The 22,234-nt window shown below is 49.2% G+C and overlaps 1 protein-coding gene and 1 pseudogene across 2 annotated transcripts; one reads left to right on the top strand and one right to left on the bottom strand.

Annotated features, from left to right (window-relative positions):
• Positions 1 to 6,005: 6,005 nt before the first annotated feature.
• On the top strand, positions 6,006 to 8,698 carry LOC100009166 (leukocyte protein). Of its 2 annotated transcripts, none has more exons than XM_008260453.5 (4): positions 6,006 to 6,251; positions 6,533 to 6,634; positions 7,727 to 7,819; positions 8,322 to 8,698. In XM_008260453.5, the coding sequence occupies exons 1-4, from the start codon at positions 6,072 to 6,074 to the stop codon at positions 8,439 to 8,441; spliced, it is 495 nt and encodes a 164-aa protein (XP_008258675.2). In that variant the 5' UTR covers positions 6,006 to 6,071; the 3' UTR covers positions 8,442 to 8,698.
• A 2,794-nt stretch (positions 8,699 to 11,492) lies between these two features.
• LOC127492533 (U6 spliceosomal RNA) lies at positions 11,493 to 11,581 on the bottom strand (annotated as a pseudogene).
• Between the last annotated feature and the right edge of the window lie 10,653 nt (positions 11,582 to 22,234).

Raw genomic sequence — 22,234 nt, forward strand, 5'->3', positions numbered from 1 at the left:
TAAAAGAAAGCATCTACGACTTGGATGGGAACTCACAGGAACAGCTCAACCTGCATAAAAGTTGTCCCACCTCATCAGTAATCAGGAAATACAAACTCAGACTATACTGAGAGACCGCTCTGTAGCCATGGGGGGCTGGGTACACCTCCATCAGTAATAAGTGCACTAAGTCAGCAAGAGGCTCATGAGCTGGCAGCACTCCAGCAACTCGCTGTGTTGGGCACTTTGTCCCTGGGAAAGACTCCAACATAGGGCTTTAAATAGGTAGGAAAGGAAGAGGGTGGTAAGAGGCCTCTGAGGTCCATCTACAGACCCCACCCCGCCTTCAGCAAGAGGTGGCATGGCCACAGCGTTGCCACAACACGGCCACAATCCACAAAAGCCCAGCAGAAGACTTGAACTTGCTTTCCTTGCTCAGAACTGGTTTTAATTCTTGCAGCCCTCTTGTGCCAGTGCCTGGGGATGGAAAGGGAGCAATGGAGGGTTTATGCCTCTCCTGCCTAGAACAAACTTCCAAGTTCAGGCCGTTGATAGGGAGGGCTTCCCAGTCAGATGGGGCTGTTGGGATTGCCCACACATACCTTCCTAGGTTGCCCAGTGCTGGTGGTGAGCAATAGCACAACCAGTTGTGGCAGAACCTCAAGACATCCTGGCCTTTGCAGTGAGAAACCAAGTGAGGCCTTTCTGGCCAAGGTCTCCAAACCTGTGGGTCGTGGGGGAGTGCTGTCCACGGTGCTGGTTTTGGAACATCAGGTGTGTCCCCACAGGACCAATGTGGCCATAGCTGCTTTCTCCACCCTACTGCACTTGCGCAGACAACTTAAGCAAGGGTTCTGTGTCCACCTCCTGGCCACCCTATTACAGCAATGGGAAGCTGAGGCCCAGGATGGGCAAGGACTTACACCAGGACCACTGGGTACATATGAGTGTCCTTGCAAAAGTTCATGGAAAATTGAAATTAGGTCATCACTTTATTTTTGTGCAAACAATTTTGAAATATCTGTGTAATTTTTTTTCATAATGCATACCCTCCATGAACTTTCTGAAGACCTTTTGTATTTGTGGGCTCCCATGTGACATTTCAAAACAGGTATACATTGTGTAATGTTCAAATCAGGGTAAATACATCTATCTCCTCAAACTTTTATCACTTCTTAGTGGTGAAAACATTCAAAATTCCTCTTGTTTTTTTCAGAGATACAGTATTTTATTGCTGTCTGTGGTCACCCCACTGTGTATAACTTAGTGCCCAGTGAGCAACCTTCCCATCCCTGCCTCTTGGGAGAACTTTGTGCCTCAGCCATCTCAAGGGGCTTGTGGGAGCCATGGGCCACTCAGAAGGAGTCTAGGGCCTCAGCTTCCTGGAGTGCTGGCTCCATGCACAGTAGGTGGGAGTAAGTCACTGTGGAGTGCACCCACTCACCTGACTGGGATCTCCTGCCTCCTGCAGGTGGAGAACTTTGCCCTGAGGTGAGACGGGGTATGTCCACACCTGCCTCTTCCATCCTCCAGCTGCCACTGCAACCTCGGGCCCCAAGGTCAAACCACCTGCTAGGTGGATCTTGGAGAAACTTGCTAGAGGCTTGGAATCTTGTCCCCACTCTCTCTCTGCAGCTTGGCTTCCAGCAGCCAGAGGATGTGGCAAGTGACATTGTCCAGAACTGGAATCCCAGCATCTCCAGGTCTTTTTTTTTTTTTTTAAGATTTATTGATTTATATGAAAGACAGAGTTACAGAGGTCGAGACAGAGAGAGAAGTCTTCCATTCACTGGTTCACTCCTCAGATGGCCGCAATGGCCAAATCTGCACGGATCTGAAGCCAGGAGTAAGGAGCTTCTTCCGGGTCTCCCATGCAGGTGCAGGGGCCCAAGGACTCGGGCCATCTTCTACTGCTATCCCAGGCCATAGCAGAGACCTGGATCAGAAGTGGAGCAGCCAGGACTAGAACCAGCGCCCACATGGGATGCTGGCACTGCAGGCAGCGGCTTTACCTGCTACGCCACAGTGCCAGCCCCTCAGCCCAGTTCTTAACCTCCAGGGCCTTAGTTTCCTCATTGGTAAAATCTGATTAATGGTTGCCCCTTGTCCATCCTTGGCAGGGGTAAGAACTCCAGGGCATGGTAGGGCTCTTAGCTGCACCTCTGAGTGATTGGGCTTCCTCTGCCTTGCATGCTGGCCCAGGCGCCTTACCTGCATTAGCTCTATGTCTGCCTTACAGATGGGGAAACGGAGTCCCAGAGACACTAAGAAGCATTAGGGTGAGGAGAGGGAGGATAGAAATTGGATAATAGGTAACAAACACAGAGAGAAGGAATGAATTTAATGTGAGTGACTATAATTTACAATAATGTAGCGCATGTTTTATGAAGAACTGGACAAGAGGAACTTGAAGGCTCCAAACATAGAGAAATGATAAGATGGAAATGCTAACCACTGTGAACAGATCACTATATACTCTGTAAAACCAATAAATACAGTGAAATATCACACCACATGTATCACACATATGTACAAATATTGCATGTTAATCAAAAAACACATAAAACCCTCATGGAAAGTTAAAAAAATCATAAGAAAATAAACATTAAATTTAAACTGTTTAGTTTTATTTATTTGAGAGAGAGAGAGAGAGAGAGAGAGAGAGAGAACTTTCATTCGTTTGTTCACTCCCCAAATACCTACAAAAGCCAGGGCTGAGCCAGGCCAAAATGAGGAGCCTGAAACTCCCAGGAGGTGCATTAGCAGAAAGTTGGATAGGAAGCAGAGTAGCCAAGACTCAGCCAGGCACTACAATATGGGATGTTGGCATCCCAAGTGGCAGATTAACCTGCTGTTCCACAATGTCCAACCCTCAGGTTATTTGTGTTTTTTTTTTTTTTTTAAAGCAGTGGTGGGGTGACATCTCTTGTGACGCTGGCATACCTTACAGGTGCCAGTTTGAATCCCAGCTGCTCCACCTCTGACACAGCTCCCAGCTAGTGCACCTGAGAAAAAAGATGGCCCAAGTCCTTTGGCCCCTGCACCCATGTGGGAGACCTGGAAGAAGCTCCTGGCTCCTGGCTTTGTTCTGGCGTAGCCCTGTTCATTGCAGCCATTGGGGGAGTGAACCAGTGGATAGAAGACCAATCTCTCTCTCTCTCTCTCTCTCTCTCTCTCTCTCTCTGCTTCTCCCTCTCTTTCTCTGTAACTCTGCCTTCAAATAATAAATAAATAAACATTTTTAAAAATGAAAAAAGGCGTTGGGAGGGTGGCATAGGTGGGATTTGAACCTGAGCCTATCACCAGAGTTGGTGGTGGAGGGGATGGAAGACACTGGCTGACTTAGACTAAGTTGAAAGAACCATGCAGGTCCTCAGAAGGAAACTGGGGCCCAACTGCAAGGCAGAAAGGGCAGGGGAAACGGATCCTGGAGAGGCCAGGCATCAGACAGCCTTTCTGATCTTTCACAGCTTCCCTGTCAATCAGTCGCCTAGACATTGTTTCAGCTCCAAGCTGTCTCCACCATGCTGGACTCCAGCTGTCACCAGGGTAATTTTTGTTAACATGTTTGGTTCTTGCTCCATGTGCTGAGGCCACAGAACAATCTGGTTCTCCTATTCATGGCAGCCTTTCAGAGAGAGTGGGGAATCCTGGGCACCTTGTTGCTCTTCTCTTCCCAATTCCCCATCACTCTGCAACTCACTCATCACTCAGCTGTCTATGGTGGCCGACTGTCCTAAATCTTACAGGCCTCATTTTCCTCATCTGTCAATGCAACCTGAGCTTCTCAACTGGTGGGGAGCCATTTTTTTTTAAGATGTATTTATTTTACTTGAAAGTCACAGTTACACAGAGAGAAGGAGAGGCAAAGAGAGTGAGAGAGCGAGAGCAAGAGAGAGAGGGGTCTTCCATCTACCGGTTCACTCCTCAAATGACTGCAATGGCTAGAGCTGAGCCAATCTGAAGCCAGAAACCAGGAGCTTCTTCCAGGTCTCCCACGCAGGTGCAGGGGCCCAAGGACTTGGTCCATCTTCTACTGCTTTCCCAGGCCATAGCAGAGAGCTGGATCAGAAGTGGAGCAGCTGGGACTCGAACTGGTGCCAAAATAGGATGCTGGCACTGCAGGTGGTAGCTTTACCCACTATGCCACAGCGCTGGCCCCATGGGGAGCCATTTGTTTGGAGTTCATAAAGTCCAGGAACAAACACATTACAGAATCTAACACTTTCATTTCACTGGAGGCTTTTTTCTCCCCACCCCCAGGAAATGCAGAGCATTTCAATGTTAAAATAATTATGTACATGGGGCTGGCATTGTGGCAAAGTGGGTTAGGTTGATGCCTGGGTTTGAGTCCAAGCTGCTCCGCTTCCAACCCAGCTCCCTGCTAATGCATCTGGGAAAGCAGCAGAAGATGGCCCAAGTCCTTGGCTCCTGTCAATCATGTAGGAGACCTAGATGGAATTCCAGGTTCCTGGCTTCAGCCTGGCCCAGCCCCAGCTGTTGCAGCCTTTGGGAGAGTACACCAGCAGATGGAAGAGTGTTTTCTCTCTCTCTAACTCTGACTTTCAAATAAATAAATAGATAAATTTTTTTTTTTAATTTTTTTGACAGGCAGAGTGGACAGTGAGAGAGAGAGAGACAGAGAGAAAGGTCTTCCTTTTGCCGTTGGTTCACCCTCCAATGGCCGCCGCGGCCGGCGCGCTGCGGCCGGCGCACCGCGCTGATCCGATGGCAGGAGCCAGGAGCCAGGTGCTTTTCCTGGTCTCCCATGGGGTGCAGGGCCCAAGCACCTGGGCCATCCTCCACTGCACTCCCTGGCCACAGCAGAGGGCTGGCCTGGAAGAGGGGCAACCAGGACAGAATCCGGCGCCCCGACCGGGACTAGAACCCGGTGTGCCGGCGCCGCTAGGCGGAGGATTAGCCTATTGAGCCGCGGCGCCGGCCGATAATTTTTTTTGATAGGCAGAGTTAGACAGTGAGAGAGAGAGAGAGAGAGAGAGAAAGGTCTTCCTTCCGTTGATTCACCCCCCCACCACGGCCGGCGCGCTGTGCTGATCCGAAGCCAGGAGCCAGGTGCTCCCTCCTGGTCTCCCATGCGGGTGCAGGGCCCAAGCACTTGGGCCATCCTCCACTGCACTCCCGGGCCACAGCAGAGAGCTGGAGTGGAAGAGGAGCAGCTGGGACAGAATCCGGTGCCCCGACTGGGACTAGAATCTGGGGTACCAGCGCTACAGGCGGAGGATTAGCCTAGTGAGCTGCGGCGCCAGCCATGACAACCAATTTTTAAAAAATGTATGTAACAGGGGCCAGCACTGTGGCATAACATTTAAAGGTGCCACCTGTAGTGCAGGCATCCCATATGGGCACTAGTTCAATTCCTGGCTGCTCCACTTCCGATCCAGCTCCCTGTAATGGCTTGGGAGAGCAGCAGAAGATGGCCCAAACACTTGGGCCCCTGCACCCATGTGGGAGACCCAGAAGAAGCTCCTGGCTCCTGGCTTCGGATTGGGCCAGCTCTTTCCATTGCGGCCATTTGGGGAGTGAACCAGCGGATGGAAGACTTCTCTTTATCTTTCTGCCTCTGCCTCTCTGTGACTTCAAGTTTTAAATAAATAAATAAATCTTTTAAAAGGGGGGAGAAACGTATGTAACATTATGGATGTCAGTCTAAGCACAGCCTCAGGTTGGACTATCTCTTTATGAACTTGGCAGAGTAACTGTTACACACTGAATCCAGAGATTCTGGGCCAGCTAGAGATGCCACAGAGTCCTGGGCTATCAGAGTTGGAGGGGCCTCCTGTGGGGGCACTGAGGCCCAGAGTGAAGAGATTTGCCCAGCATCACACAGGTCTGCTTCCCCCAGCTCACAGCTCTCACCTCACTCCTAGGCCCTGGTCTGTTGCCCAAACCTGCTTGCTCCTCTTAGTCAATGGTATTTCAGAACATTGGCCAACACTTGGTCACTAGCAAAGGGAAGGGGTGGCCCCCTTTCAGGAAGGCCCAGCCCTGCATGTCGCCAGCAGCCCTTGGGCAAGGTGGCCCAAGTAGCATCTAAAAAGGATCTGGGAACGGCAGGGCCCACAGAAGAAGCAATGGCAGGGGTCTGGAAGGTACTAGTGGTGCTGGTGGGCTTGGCAGTGGTGGCTTGTGCCATCCCCCATCGCCGTCTGAGATATGAGGAGGTTGTGGCCCAGGCCTTGCAGTTCTACAATGAGGGGCAACAGGGCCAGCCCCTCTTCCGCCTGCTGGAAGCCACCCCACCACCTAGTCTGGTGAGTGTTTCTGGGGCCCAGGCCTGCGACGCGGCAGGTACCTCCTGCTTCACAGCTGAGAGGGTGACACAGCCTTGGGCAGGCACGAAGTACTTAGTTAACGTTAGCTGTTATTATTATTATTACCTTTCTCCCACCTGAAGTTAAGTCAAGAATGTAATCTTAGTCTGAAGACTGGCTGGCTGGCAAACTCGGGCCTTCACCTGTTGTGGGGTCTGGGGATCAGGCCTGCACTTGGTGCTGGGCTGGTGGGAATAGGCAGTTTTCTGTTGTTTCTTTAGAACTCCAAATCCAGGATCCCACTCAACTTCAGGATTAAAGAGACGGTGTGCATTTTCACTCTGGACAGACAGCCTGGAAACTGTGCCTTCAGAGAGGGCGGGGTGAGTCTTCCCTCCAGCCCCCAGCTCCTGGGAGCACAGGTCCCTTCCCTCTTGGTCTCAAGGGGAGGGCATTTGCCTCCTCCTACTGCATCCACTGCACCCACTGCACCTGAGGTCTCAATATGGAAGGTTTTTTTTTTTTTTTTTTTAGATTTATTTATTTGAAAGTCAGAGTTACACAAAAGGGGGGGGTGTGTGGAGAAGGGAGAGAGGGAGAGGAGAGGCAAGGGAGAGGGAGGGAGGGGGTCTTCCATCTGCTGGTTCACTCCCCAGACGGCTGCAACAGCCAGGCTGGGGCCAGGCTGAAGCCAAGAGCCAAGATTTCCATCCAGGTCTCCCTTGTGGGTAGCAGGGACCCAAGCACTTGGGCCATTATCCACTGCTTTTCTCAAGCCATTAGCAGGGACTGGATGGGAAGTAGAGCAGCTGGGACAGGAAACAAAGCCCGTGTGGGGTGCTGGTGTTGCAGGCTGTGGTTTTACCCACTAAGCCACCACACCCAGGCCCACTGTGAAAGCCTTTTTAAAGTCAGATTTCTCCTTATTGCTTCTCTATACCATAAATTACTACAAATCCTTATTATAAAATCAATACATGCTGAAAATGACTAAATATAAAAAGAAGAAAAAGTGACTATAACCCACCTAAAGATCATTGGTTTTTAAAAACTAAATCAGATAATAACATGTTCTTATTTTTGCTTCTCCACATTTAAAAAAAGTACTAGTTATTTTCTAATCTCCTGCAAATCCACTGCCCAGGGACAGATAAGTAACCGCGATGGCTGGTCCTCTGACTCCTGCACCACATGCACTTTTACACACATGCGATTTCCTTTGGGTAGCTAATTCGCAGATGCCTTTCCCCGTTTAGTAATTCACACGGGCGCCCTTTATTTTGACGGGTTCACCTGCTAGTCCGCTTTCCCAGAGATCGCCTTACCTCGGGCTCTGGCTTGACGACGGATTTGGGAAAATCCCAAAGTGGGTCTACCTGGCCCTCGGGGCTCAGACGTCCCCGGACAGCCGGGCCTCCACCATTCTCGTGGGCGATGGCCCGGACACTTCCAGCCCCGGTCCCCCTTTCCCGCAGGAGGAGCGAATCTGCAGGGGCGCGTTCGTCAGGCGCAGGAGGGTGCGCGCTCTGACCCTCCGCTGTGACAGGGACCAAAGGCGTCAGCCAGAGGTGAGTTTGCGTGCGCGCTGCAGAGCCTCCCTGCCCCGCCTGCAGCCCTATCCCGGCTCGCCCGTGCCCTTAGCGGCGGCTCTTTCCGGGCCACCGAGGCCGCCTCAGTTTCCTCCTCTCGAAAATGGGGCCGGGGGAGCCCTTCGCAGTACAAGTCGCTGGAAGGGGAGAGGCTTGGAGGTTTAGGGGAGGGGATAGATCTTGATGATGGGCAGCAAGGAGAGACCTCTCTGGGGAGCTCCTCAGGATCTGCCCCCGCCCTGGTCCTGGGAAATCTGGAAACGCCCCCTGCCCCTAATCTCACATTGGCAGAACAGAAGCCAGGAGGGAAATGAGTCCCAGCGTCTAGGCCCGCCTGAGCCCTCTGGGCTCCCAGGGCACCTCTGACTGTGCCTGGGCCTCCCCATCCCAGCCTTGAGGGAGGGCCGCAGGCAGGGAGGGGATGGTGGGGACTAGGTGACAGTACCCTGTCTGCAGTTTCCTAGAGTCACTCGTCCAGCAGGACCCACAGCCTGAGGCAGCCGCCTTGAAGGCTCAGAGCACCAGGCTGCCGCCTGTGGTCCGGGACCTGTATGAGAATGCCAAGTACAACATCATCAGCAACATCCTGAGAAACTTCTAGCGCTGGGCAACGGAGCAGGTGCACTGCATCCCCAGCGCGACCTTCCCTTACCCGCCCGCCCGCCACGCCCGCCACCTTCAGCACCCTCTCTCCTGCACAGTCCAGGTTCTTTTTGTGCAGAACCCTGGGTAACCTCTGCTCTCTGCCCTTCATATATCCAGACACTTCTCAGGCCAGGGATGGGGGTGTGGGGGGAGGTCAGACCGCCCTTGGGTGAGAACCACAGGAGAGTCTCAATAAAATGCTTCTGAAAGAAACGACGGAGTGAATGGCTCGATGAATGATGTGGTAGGTGGTGGACTGGCTCAACTTGGGGTGAGGAGACCACCGAGGCATTCGATGGAGGATTCGGAACGGGGGGATCTGCCTCCCGTGGGTCAGGGCAGGGACCATGGAGAGAAACCGGAGATGGGGACAGAGGCGTCCCACCCAAGGGCTGACCTGAGGGTTCAAGGCGGAGTCATGTACCCCAACACTGCCTTAAGTTTCTTCATGCCCCTGCCTTTATCACAAAGCCCCCGCCAGAACTTCTCCCTTGAACCCCAGACACACATCAGACTGCCTCCTCAACACCTCCCTGTGGAGCTGGTCTCACTACCTTTCCTCTAAGCCTCTTTTTTTTTTTTTTCCTTTTCTTCCTTTTTTTTTTTTTCTTTTTTTAAGATTTACTTATTTATTTGAAAGAGTTAGAGAGAGAGAGAGAGAGAGAGAGAGAGAGAGAGATTCCATCTGCTGGTTCACTCCCTGGATGGCTGAGCCAGGCTGAAGCCAGGTGCTTCATCTGGGTCTCCCACATGGGTGGAAGGGACCCCGTTGAACATCTTCCACTGCTTTTCCCAGGCCATTAGAAGGGAGCTGGCTAGGAATTGGAGCAGCCAGGACACTAATCAGTGCCCACATGGGATGCTGGCGTTGCAGGCCACGGTTTTATCCATAATGCCACAAGGCTGGCCCCTAAGCCTACCTTTCCTTCAGCCCCCCTAGTCAGCTGCTGACAACTTTGTCCACCCAAGTTACCCTCTTCCGGGTCTCACAAGTTACATCTGGTCCACCAGCAAACATTTGGTCTTGGTTTTCGATGTCTCCTCAACCCTGAGAACCGAACCAAACCTGGCGCACTGGTAGTTATTCAGCACGCACTTGTTGAATGGAGGAGTGCCCTCTTCGTCTCACTAGCATGCTCTTTCTTCAAGACTTGGACAGAACCGAATGAAAACTGTCTCGTGGCTAAGATGCCAGGTCGGATGCCGTGTCCCATATCAGAGTACCTAGGTTCAGTACCCGGCTGCAGCTCCTGGCTCCAGCGCTCTGTTAATGCAGGTCCTGACAGGCAGTGGAGATTGCTACCCATGTGAGAGACCCAGATTGAGTTTTTGTCTCCTAGCTTCAGCCTGGTCCAGTTCCAAGCCATTGCAAGCATTTGGGGAGTGACAAACATATGGGAGCTCTGTCTGTACTTCTCAAAAACAAAACAAAACAAACAATAAACTCTAATTTCTGAGGCTGTAATGTAGAGTCCTGTATGAGTCAGCTTTCCATTCCTTTAACTAAAACACCTGAGAGGAGCTACTCAGGAAGCAAGGTTTATTTTGACTTGCAGTTTTATGGGTTCACAGTCTAAGATCAAACAGTCTGGTTGGTCTGACATTTAATGATGGCAGATGGTGGGATGCGTGCATAGGATCACAATGGGATCCAGGAAGCAGAGAAGGTAGGCCAAATTTGGCTTATAAAACAAATCCTCTTGTAAGAGTCTCCCACTAGGCCTACCTCCTAGATGCCATAATTAGATCAAGCCTCCAGTCTTAAGCATCAGTGTGAACATTAACCTTAATCCATTAACCATTAACATAAGACATTGGGGTTTAAATGTCTGCATGAATTTGGGGAGTCAAATGCTATTCAAATTGTAACAGGTCTTTAATACATCCTGAATTCATTTTTTTAATATAATGCAAGATAGAGGTCTAGTTTCATTTCCTGGATGTGGACGTCTGATTTTCCCAGCATTGTTTATTGTAGAGACTTTTTTTTTTTTTAAAGATTTATTTATTTATTTGAAAGTCAGAGTTACACAGAGAGAGGAGAGGCAGAGAGAAGTCCTCCATCTGTTGGTTCACTCCCCAACTGGCTGCAATGGCCAGAGCTGCGCCAATCTGAAGCCAGGAGCCAGGAGCTTCTTCCGGTCTCCCACATGGTTGTAGTGGCCCAAAGACTTGAGCCATCTTCTACTGCTTTCCTGGGCCACAGCAGAGAGCTGGACTGGAATAGGGACAGCTGGGACTAGAACCAGCACCCATATGGGATGCAGCACCACAGGCGGAGGATTAACCTACTACGCCACTGAGCCAGCCCCCTGTAAGGTTTATATCAAGAAGTCTGCCATTAAGTGAACTGGGATACCCTTATAGGTTCTTTATTTTACCTTGAAGATTTGATAATTCTCTTTGGCTTTCACTTTGGAGAACTTGATTATATATGCCCTGGGGTAAACCTAATTGAGTTGACTATGACTGGTGACCTCTGATCTTCCTGTATCTGTTCAGTTGTATCTTTCTGTAGCTTTGGGAAATTTTTTGTCTCATCTTTTTTTAAAAAAATTTTTTTTGACAGGCAGAGTTAGATAGTGAGAGAGAGAGACAGAGAGAAAGGTCTTCCTTATGTTGGTTCACCCCACAAATGGCTGCTATGGCCAGTGCACTGCGCTGATTCGAAGCCAGGAGCCAGGTGCTTCCTCCTGGTCTCCCATGCAGGTGCAGGGCCCAAGCACTTGGGCCATCCTCCACTGCCTTCCTGGGCCACAGCAGAGAGCTGGCCTGGAAGAGCAGCAACCAGGACTGGAACCCAGCACCCATATGGGATGCCGGCACCGCAGGTGGAGGATTAACCAAGTGAGCCACGTTGCCGGCCCCTTGCCTCATCTTTGAATATGCTATTTCCCTGTTTGGCCTTCTCAAGTCCCTCTTAAACTCCAATAACTTGTGTATTTCCTCTTAAAATTCTGTCCCAAAGTTTCCATAAGCTTTCTTAATTCCTCTTGATTCTTTTTTTTAAAATATGGAACGCAAGTGTCATCCTTGCGCAGAGGCCATGCTAATCTTCTCTGTATTGTTCCAATCTTAGTATACTTTAAGATTTATTTCTTTATTTGCAAAGCAGAGTTGCAGACAGAAGGGAAAGACAGAGAGAGAGAGAGAGAGAGAGAGAGCGCTTCCATCTGCTGGTTCACTCTTCAAATGGCTGCAATAGCCAGGGCTGGACCAGGCTGAACCAAGGAGCCAGTAGCTTCTTTTTGGTCTCACATGTGGGTGCAAGGTCTCCCACATGGGAGGGCCATCTTCCACTGCTTTTCCAGGCCATGGCAGAGAGCTGGATAGGAAGTGGAACAGCTGGTACTCGAACCAGTGACAATACTGGATGCCAGCACTGCAGGCGGCGGCTTTACCCTCTACACCACAGTACCTGCCCCGATTGCTTCACTTTTGATCCAGCTCCCTCGTAATGTGCTGGGAAGCAGTAGAAGATGGCCAAGTGCTGGGCCTCTGCACCCATGTGGGAGACCTGGAAGAGGCTCCTGGCCCTTGGCTTCAGCCTGGCCCAGCCCTGGTCATTGTGCCCATCTGGGGAGTGAATCGACAGATGGATCTCTCTCTCTCTCTCTCTCTCTCTGTGTGTGTAACTGTTTCAAAAACAAATAATAAATCTTTAAAAATTTTTTGTTATCTATAAGTTGCTATCTAATTGATTTCTGACACTTTATTTTGTTCATTAGGTAAAGTCCTAGTTCCCTGAAAGTTGGCATACATTGTCATCTACACATTGAAGGATTAGGAATTTTTCCCCGTCTTCATTATTTGGATTTGTTTTTGCATGATTTCTAGAAATTCTAAGCAGTCTGCTTATTTTTATCTGAGCTGTAAGCACTTCTGCTATTTCAGTAATAGACAGTACCCTAAGTCCTAAGTTAAGGTCAGCCCCAAGACTGCTGCTGGTGTGCTGTCACTGTTTCAGCCCTGGAGGGTACCCCGATTCCAGTTCTGTCCCAGATTCACAGTTGATATGTTCAGAATGAACCGCGGAAGTGTCTAAAAGGGGAAGTCTGTCCCTGCAGGGCTCTTCCTGGGGCCAGGGAAAGCCAAGACATCTCATCAGCAGGGCTGGCCTGTGGCCAGGCAACACAGGATTCCTCCTTGTTCTGGGCCCTCAACATGGAAGCACCAGCCCAGGTTCTTATGCAAGGCCTTCCCTTTTCCGAAATGGAAAATTACTCTCTCTGTGTTATGCAGCTTAGGGTTGAGGTAGCAATGTGGTGGGCAGTCTTGTGGCCACCAATACTACAAAGCTAAATCGTAGCCCACAGCCCACCAAGACCAGCGCAGCACAAGAGTAGGACCGAGGCCCACACAGCTATGAGCTGTCTGCTGCTGAAGTGTGCTCACGGCCTGGGCCTCTGCCTCCTGACCACAAGTGATGCTTGCTGGGATTTAAATCTGACTGACGAGGGCAGCGGGTCTCCACCTGGCCCTGCAGAAGGCCTAAAGGCTCCATCTACTGGCACTGGCCTTGGGACAGGGATCATGAGGAACGACCCAGTATTGGGTTTTACCCACCAAACACTGAGTTCTAAGACATAGTCCTGTGTTCAGTTTTGTGCCCTACTTCCCGACAGCTGGGGTCTTGGTCCTTAGTATTGGCCAGAGGTTTAGAAGAGCTGATAAAAGTCAGTCCCTTCACCACCCATGCTGACACCAAACTGCATTGCACTTGAGTTCAGCAGCACAGAGCCCTGTGCAGTTTTCAACCAGGCCCTGGGCAGGTTGATGGTGAAATAGGTCAAAAATGAGTCTATTCCCCCAGGGAATGGGCTCGATGTGATGCCAAAAAAACCAAGAGGCTCTGTGTGTGAAAGGCAGAGTTACACACAGAGAGGCAGAGGCAGAGAGAGAGGTCTTCCATCCCTGGTTCACTCCCCAGATGGCTGCAATGGCTGGAGCTGTGCCAATCCGAAGCCAGGAGCCAGGAGCTTCTTCCTGGTATCCCACATGGGTGCAGGAGCCCAAGGATTTGGGCCATTTTCTACTTCTTTCCCAGGCCATAGCAGAGAGTTGGATTGGAAGTGGAGCAGCCAGGACTCAAACCGGTGCCCATGTGGGATGCCAGCACTGCAGGCAGTGCCCTCACCCGCTACACCTTGTTCATTGTTTGCCAGATGCTGGGGGATGAGAGGTTCTTTTGCTTGGCTAAGGAGGATCCAAAGGTTCCGTCTGTAGATACTGGCATGTGGACAGAGGTCATGGGGTCCTGACACTGGGTTTTAGACTGGCAGGTCTCATACTGGATTTCGAGTCTAAGTTCTGGACTTAATTCAGTTCCCCTCTCCCAGCTGGGAGGCACAGAGTCTCTCTTCAGTCTGTTGCTTGGAGCTGGGAGAGGGATGACACGGGCAGCTCTTACCGTCATCAATGTGTCTTTTCTTATTGTCAGACTAAAGCTGGAAACTGGGGTCTCTCCTCCGGCTTCCTTAACTCTTGTGATGGAGGATGTGCAAGAAGAGCTGTGCAGAGTTGTGTCCCTGGGGAAGCAATCGCTGGAGCATGTCGCTCAGCCACCATCCTGCTCTGCCTCTGGTTAGCGTGTTTTTGAAGGGAATAAACTAATATTAACCTACACGTGGGAGGGTATCTATCCTGGAATATCCAATAAAATTGTAAAACAAAAAATAGTTGAACTGGGACAAAGTGACTATGGTCCAGAGGGGTACAAAGGGCATAGTGGAACAGGAGAGAGCCCAGAATCAGATCACTGGTGTATGAGAAGGGAAGTCCCCCTCACTCCCTACCTTGGGGAAGGAGACAGCAGACACTGGATACTCAGAAGCCACGGGGAAAACCAATGTTCAGCTATTTTGAGCTATAACTGACATACAGTGCTTTATACATATTTAGTCTATACTTTGATAATCTTGACATACTTGTAGCATACACCTACAAAAACAATCACCACAATCAAGACAGAATATCTACCAACCCCAAATCTCCCTGTGTCCCCTTTGTAATCCTTGCCTTCATCTAACACCCCTTACCTTCTGTTCCCCCTGCTCCCATTCCTGCTGTCTTCAGGCAACCCCTGATCTGTTGCCACCATAGTTGTGCATTTTCTAGAGCTTCATATAAATGGAATTATATGGCATATATTCCTGTCTGGCTTCTTTCTCCGAGTTATTATTTTGAGATTCATCCATGTTGTTCTAGTAGTTCTTTCCTTTCATTGTTCAGTATGGATGTATCACAATTCGTTACCTATTTATCTTTCTTTGGGCTTTTTTTTTTTTTTTTTGGCTTACATAGTAGCCTTGAATAAGTCTCTTCTTCTCTCTTAGCTTGCTCAGATATCAAACAGGGATATCCCTGCTGTCTCTTCAACCAGTCTGTTGGAAGGATACGACAAGACTCAATGCACAAATATTCTACAAGCAGAGAGCTCTGTCTGGGATGGAGGGGCTAAGTGCCCCACACCCTCTATCCCTTGGGGCTACACATCTTTTAGAGGAGTTTTGTCTGAACTGTCCCCCAAGCCATCCCAAGGGAGTAGGGCCTGAGCCCCTGGGTGCCACTGGAGGGGTCTGAGTGTGCTGCAATTTCTTTTAAAGCTTTATTGTAAAGATTTATTTATTTAGTTCGAAGGGAGAGTTATAGTTGCAAGGGAAGAGAGAGAGAGGGAGGAAGAGAGAATGAATATCTTTCATCTGCTAACTCACTTCCCAAATGGCCACAAATGGGACTGGGCCTGTCTGAGGCTAGGAGCCTGGACCTCCATCTGAGTCTCCCAGTGGGTGGCAGGAACCCAAGTACTTGGGCCATCTTCTGCGGCTTTCCCTGGTGCATTAGCAGGGGGCTGGGTTGGAAGCATAGAAGCCAAGACTTGAACCAGCTCTCATGTGGGATGCTGGCATTGCAGGTCGTAGCTGAACCTGCCCCCCAGTGCTGGCCCCCGAGCTTTAGAATCTCAATCTGGGTGCTCTGCTGTTTTCAGCCACAGGAGGTATAAGTGCAGAAGCAGGGAGATCAATTAGGAAACCACTGTGGAAATCCAGGCTCTAATAAATCCATGCTGATCATGTGGACTAGTGTGGAGGCAAAGGAGAACTGGAGTCAACAGAGTTAGGTTGTGGCATGGCTGTTGGAGAGGAGGAAGAAAAGTAATGACTCTCACTCCTCTCCCTTCCAAAACCCACAGCTGGGTTCCTGGTTGATTAACTGGGAAGGTGAAAGGTATGCTATGAGAATGGAGGAAAAACTAGGGATTGATTAGGTTCGAGCATAGATCAGTTTTCATTTTAAATATGGTTATACTGGTGTATGCTCCAAGTGAGTAAGTGAATCTGACCTTTCCTCGCCTATCAGCTAGGGGAGTGTGTAAGGTGAAATCAGAATCCAGGGCTGAGCTCCAAGGTCCCATATCTGGGAGTTAGAAAGAAGGGGAGGTAGGCATAGGGGAGTCAGGAACAGGGATGATCTCTGAGACAGGAAGGGTGAGCACCCCTAGACAAAGGAGAGAAGCAAAGCGAGGGGCTTGGAAGGACACAGACCAAGCTTATTCCGGGAATCTCAACCTCTGCTGATGGGCCAAGAATGTCACTAACTACAAGGAGCCAACCCCTTAGAAGAAGCAAGTACCCACCCTCAGGGGGATCCCAGGCAAATAAGGAAATTGAATTAGAATTTTAAAATCTTCCCACAAAAATAGAGGCCCAAACAGCTTTAATGGATAATTCTATGAAATATTTTTAAAAAGAAAAAGCACCAATTCTTATTAGTCAGCTTTTCATTACTTTAATTAAACTATCTGAGAGTAAAGCTACTTTAGAAGATAGAAGGCTTATTTCAGGTTGCAGTTTTGGAGGTTCATAGTCTGAGACCTGGCAATCCCATTGGTTCAGGTACCTAATGAGGCTGGAGGGTGGCAAAGCAATGGATACAAGGCAAGCTAGGAAGTGGACACACACACACAGGGAGCACACTCTCCCTCCACGTGTTGTCTCACTTTCAGACACCGTAATTGGACCAAGCCTCTATCCTTAATCTATCAGCCGCTGATCATTAACAGAAGATGTTGGGGGTGTAAATGTCTGCATGAGTATGGGGAACCAAGTCCTGCACAGACCATAGCACAGTTCTTCATAAACTCTTTCAGAAATACTGGGGTCAGCAGGCTGGTACTGTGGTGCCGGCATCCCATACGGGTGCCAGTTCTAGTCCCAGGGGCTCCTCTTCTGACCAGCTCTCTGCTGTGGCCTGGGAAAGGCCCCTGCATCCGTGTGAGAAACCCAGAAGAAGCTCCTGGCTCTTGGTTTCAGATCAGCCCAGCTCCGTCTGTTGCAGCCATTTGGGGAGTGAACCAGCAGATGGAAGACCTCTCTCTGTCTCTTCCTCTGTCTGTAACTACCTGTTAAATAAATAAATAAAATCTTGGGGCCGGCACTGTGGTGTAGCAGGTAAAGCTGCTGCCTTCAGTGCCGGCATATCATATGGGCACCGGTTCAAGTCCCGGCTGCTCCACTTCTGATTCAGCTCTCTGCTATGGCCTGGGAAAGCAGTAGAAGATGGCTCAAGTCCTTTGGCCCCTGCACCCTCATGGGAGACCCGGAGGAAGCTCCTGGCTCCTGGCTTCGGATTGGTGCAGCTTTGGCCGTTGCTGCCATCTGGGGAGTGAACCAGTGGACAGAAGACTTCTCTCTCTCTCTGCCTCTCCTCTCTCTGTGTAACTCTGACTTCCAAATAAATAAATAAATCTTTAAAAATAAATAAAATTAAAAAAAAAAAAGAAATTGAAGGGGCAGAAACACTTCCTAAATCACTTTACAAGGCTGGTGTTACAGACCAAAGACTTCACAAGAAAATTACAATCTCTCTAGTAAACATAGATGCAAAAATACTTTAAAAACTTAGAATGAAGTTTCCTCTATTTGAAAATGAATGGGGGCTGGCACTGTGGCGAAGAAGGTAAAGCCGCCGCCTGCAGTGCTGGCATCCCACAGGGCTCTAGCTGCTCCACTTCTGATCCAGCTCTCCTATGGCCTGGGAAAGCAGTGGACAATGGCCCAAGGGCTTGGGGCCTTGTACCTGTGTGGGAGACCAGGAAGAACCTCCTCGCTCCTGGCTTTGGATCGGCCCAGCTCCAGCCACTATGGCCATTTGGGGAGTCAACCAGAGGATAGAAGACCTCTCTTTCTCTGCCTCTGTCTCTCCTTCTCTGTAACTCTGCCTTTCAATAACTAATGTCTTTTAAAAAATTAAAAAAAGAAAATGTATGGTAACCCACACTTAACAGTACAATAAGGCAAGAAAAATTCAAGGTATCCAGATTGGAAAGGAAGATGTAAAAACTATTTTTATTCACAGATGACATGATCGTGTATGTAGAAAATTCCAGGAAAACACATAACACACAGAGAAATGTTTTAAAAATGAGTTAGCAAGGTCACACGACACAAGACCAACATATACAAATCAATGGTTGTATTTACATATGCTAGCACTAAAAAAATCTGAAAATAAAATTAAACAAGCAATTCCACAAATATTCAGGAACATTTTAACAAAAGAAGTGCTACACCTGATTACCAAAAAAGATGTTTTGCTGAGAGTTAAGGAAGATCTAAATAAATGGTCACTATTTCATGTTTATAATCTGAAAATTTTTTATCAGGACTGGCACTGTGGTGTAGCAGGTAAAGCTGCCGCCTGCAGTGCCAGCACCCCATATGGGTGCTGGTTCAACTCTTGGCTGCTCCACTTCCAATTCAGCTCTCTGCTATGGCCTGGGAAAGCAGTAGAAAATGGCCCAAGTCCTTGGGCCTCAGCACCTGCGTGGGATACTGGGAAGAAGCTCCTGGCTTTGTATTGGCACAGCTCTGGCCTTTGTGGCCAATTGGGGTGTGAACCAGCGGATGGAAGACCTCTCTCTCTGCCTCTCCTTCTGTGTAACACTGACGTTCAAATAAAGAAATCTTTAAAAAAAAAAAAGAAAATTTTTATCTTGTCAGGTGGCTAATCTTCTCAATATCTTCTTGATATATTCAACCCCAGAAGACTTTTCTTTAAAAATCAATATACTGATTATAAAAATTATGTGTGCATGAGAAGCAGGTAGAAAAGCCAAAAGAATTATGAAAAAGATCAAAGTAGGAGATCTTACATTATCTGGTTTTATGACTCGCTTTAAAACAAGAGTAATCGGGGCTGGCGCTGTGGCATAGTGGGTAAAGTTGCTGCTTGCAGTGCCAGTATCCCATATGGGCGCCAGTTCAAGTCCCGGCTGCTCCACTTCCGATCCAGCTCTCTGCTATGGCCTGGGAAGGCAGTGGAAGATGGCCCAAGTGCTTGGACCCCTGCACCCGCATGGGAGACCTGGAGGAGGCTCCTGGCTCCTGATAGGTGCAGTTCTGGCCATTGCAATCAATTGGGGAGTGAACCAGTGGTTGGAGGCCCTCTCTCTCTCTCTCTGCCTTTCCTTCTCTCTGTGTAACTCTTTCAAATAAATAAATAAATCTTAAAAAAAAAAAAAGAGTAATCAATAGCACACAATGGACAACACTACAGGTCAATGGAACAGAACTTAGAATCTAGAAATAAGCTCTTATATTTATATTTATGGTCAACTGATTTAGACAAAGGTACCAATGCATTTGAAGGGGAAAATAATAATATTTACAGCAAATCATATCAGGACAAACAGAAAGCCACACATGAAAAGATGAATTTAGATCTTTTCCTCACACCATACACAAAATTAACCCAAAATGAGTCATACGGGGCCGGTGCCGTGGCGCAGTGAGTTAAAGCCCTGGCCTGAAGTGCTGGCATCCCATCTGGGCGCCGGTTTTAGTCTCAGTTGCTCATCTTCCGATCCAGCTCTCTGCTATGGCCTGGGAGGGCAGTGGAGGCTGGCCCCAGTGCGTGGGCCCCTGCGCCAGCATGGGAGACCCAGAAGCTACTGGCTCCTGTCCCTGGCTTCAGATCAGCACAGCTCCAGTGTTGAGGCCATCTTGGGAGTGAGCCAGCAGATGGAAGACCACTCTGTCTCTACCTCTCTCTGTACCTCTGTCTTTCAAATAAATAAAATAAATCTGGGGTTGGCGTTGTGGTGCAGTGGGTTAATGCCCTGGACAGGAATACTAGGGAAACATGACTAGGCAGCCTTTGAATGTGGATATATGTCACTATCCTGACATTTTTAAGAAATAGTTGCTGGGGCCAGCATTTGGCATAGCACGTTAAAGCCCCAGCCTGCAATGCCAGCATTCCATATGTGCCGGTTCGAGTCCCAGCTGCTCCACTTCTGATCCAGCTCCCTGCTAATGCACCTGGGGAGGCAGTAGAAGATGGCCCAAGTGCTTGGGTCCCTGCACTCACGTGAGAGACCTGCAAGAAGCTCCTGGCTTCAGCCTGACCCAGCCTTTTGGGGAGTAAACCAGCAGATGCAAGACCTCTCTCTGTCTCCACCTCTCTAACTCTTCCTTTCAAATAAATAAAATTAAATCTTTATTTTTTTTAAAGAAACAGCTGCTCCGGCGCCACGGCTCACTAGGCTAATCCTCCGCCTAGCGGCGCCAGCACACCGGGTTCTAGTCCCGGTCGGGGCGCCGGATTCTGTCCCAGTTGCCCCTCTAACAGGCCAGCTCTCTGCTGTGGCCAGGGAGTGCAGTGGAGGATGGCCCAGGTGCTTGGGCCCTGCACCCCATGGGAGACCAGGAAAAGCACCTGGCTCCTGGCTCCTGCCATCGGATCAGCGCGGTGCGCCGGCCGCAGCGCGCTGGCCGCGGTGGCCATTGGAGGGTGAACCAACGGCAAAGGAAGACCTTTCTCTCTGTCTCTCTCTCTCTCACTGTCCACTCTGCCTGTCAAATAAATAAATAAATAAATAAATTAAAAAAAAAAAAACAGCTGCTGATTCTCTTTGTTCCGAGTGCTGGGTACACAGCTATGGAGTTTCTCAAGGAGCTCACCATCTAATAGCAAAACAGACAAGCACAAGCTCCTGCCATGGTAGGACATAGGAGTCATCACACAGAGGCACTGGGCTGACACAGTGCTTTCCTGCAGGGAAGGTGAACTGCATCACAGCAGGTTTCTACGCTGTGATATGGAATTTAGATCTTATCATAAGCTGAAAAACTAGACAAAGAATTCAGTAGGATATTAAAGAAAAAAACTTCTGTGTACCACAGGAAATCATCTGGGAGTAAGAGGCCTGGGGTAATTCCAATTAGAACTGTAAAATTGTTTGCCTGTGTATATTGTTATTGTAAGCAGCGGTAAAAACAGCTTGGGCTGCACTTTGGGGTGAAGCGGAATGGGCTCTGCTGACTGCTGGGAGGGGAAAGGAGTCCAAAGAACATTTTTTTAAAAGATTTATTTATTTGAAAGAGTTATAGAGAGAGGTCTTCCATTTCTGGTCCACTCCCCAGGTGGCCGCAGCGGTTGGAGCTGCGTTGATCCGAAGCCAGGAGCTTCCTCCGGGTCTCCCACACAAGTGCAGGGGCCCAAGAACTTGGGCCATCTTCTACTGCTATCCCAGGCCATAGCAGAGAGCTGGATTGGAAGTGGAGCAGCCAGGACTAGAACCGGTGCCTATATGGGATGCCAGAGCTTCAGGCCAGGGCTTTAACCCACTGTGCAACAGAATTGGCCCCTAAATTTTTTTTTTTAAATTAAAAAAGAAAAAAGGGAGTCACTGCTGTGGTGTAGCAGGTAAAGCCATTGCCTGCAGTGTCAGCATCCCACATGGGCACCTGTTTGCGTCTCGGCTGCTCCACTTCCTCCACTTCTGATCCAGCTCTCTGCTGTAGCCTGGGAAAGCAGTAGAAGATGGCCCAAGTCCTTGGGCCCTTGCACCGGTGTGGGAGACCCGGAGGAGTCTCCTGGGTCCTGGTTTTGGATCAGCTACTTGGGGAGTGAAGCCGTGGATGGAAGACCTCTCTCTCTCTCTGACTCTGTGTAACTCTTTCAGATAAAATAAATATCATAACATAAAAAAAAAAAAGGAACAAATGGATCAAGCAGATGAGTCTAGCTTTTCACAGTCCACTCTTCCACCAGAGGGCTTTTTGGCTGTGATCGAGGGGGTGTAGGTTGTACTGAAAGGGCTCTTATTTGTAGCATGTGAACTTTCCCTCAGGATGCAGAGCCCACCTGTTTCAGCATAAAGGTTCCTGCTTCTACAATTTTCCCTTCGCTGCTCATCACAGTTCTGAGCAGCAAGCCCTCTTGCACTGGGCTTGGAAACTGGAGATCGCTGCTTCAGAGGTAAAAGATGCTGCTCCCCTTAGGTGAACTGGACTGCTGAGTGTGAAGATGTGGCCTCAGTTCTTAGTTAACTGACTAATCAATTGGTTACTTGGCCTAAGGCAGTTTCCTTATGCTAAAATGAGCTAAGCTACCTGTTCTGTGGGGATTACTGAGAGGATCAAGGGAGATTCAACAGACAGAGTGTTTATGTGTGAAATCTGCTGGTAGGGTATGTGTGGGAGTCATAGGGCTTCCAAAAATGTAAAAAATACAGCTCTTATCCAAGTGTATAATCATCACCCAATGGATGAGACTGACCACAAGCTAACTTTTGGAAAAATGTGATTGAAGAGCTTCCCAACCTCCACAACCCACAGTAAGCAGGGTGTAATCTTCGGAAGGCTGATCTGGAACATGTCTGTGTTTGAGGAAATGGAAACTAAAGACAGGAATCCAGTTCTCACACATAGATGAGCATGCAAACCACCAGGGAACCTTGCCCAC

This window comes from Oryctolagus cuniculus, chromosome 10, assembly GCF_051225735.1.
Source record: "Oryctolagus cuniculus isolate XC-2025 breed Fujian yellow rabbit chromosome 10, ASM5122573v1, whole genome shotgun sequence".
NCBI lineage: Eukaryota > Metazoa > Chordata > Mammalia > Lagomorpha > Leporidae > Oryctolagus > Oryctolagus cuniculus.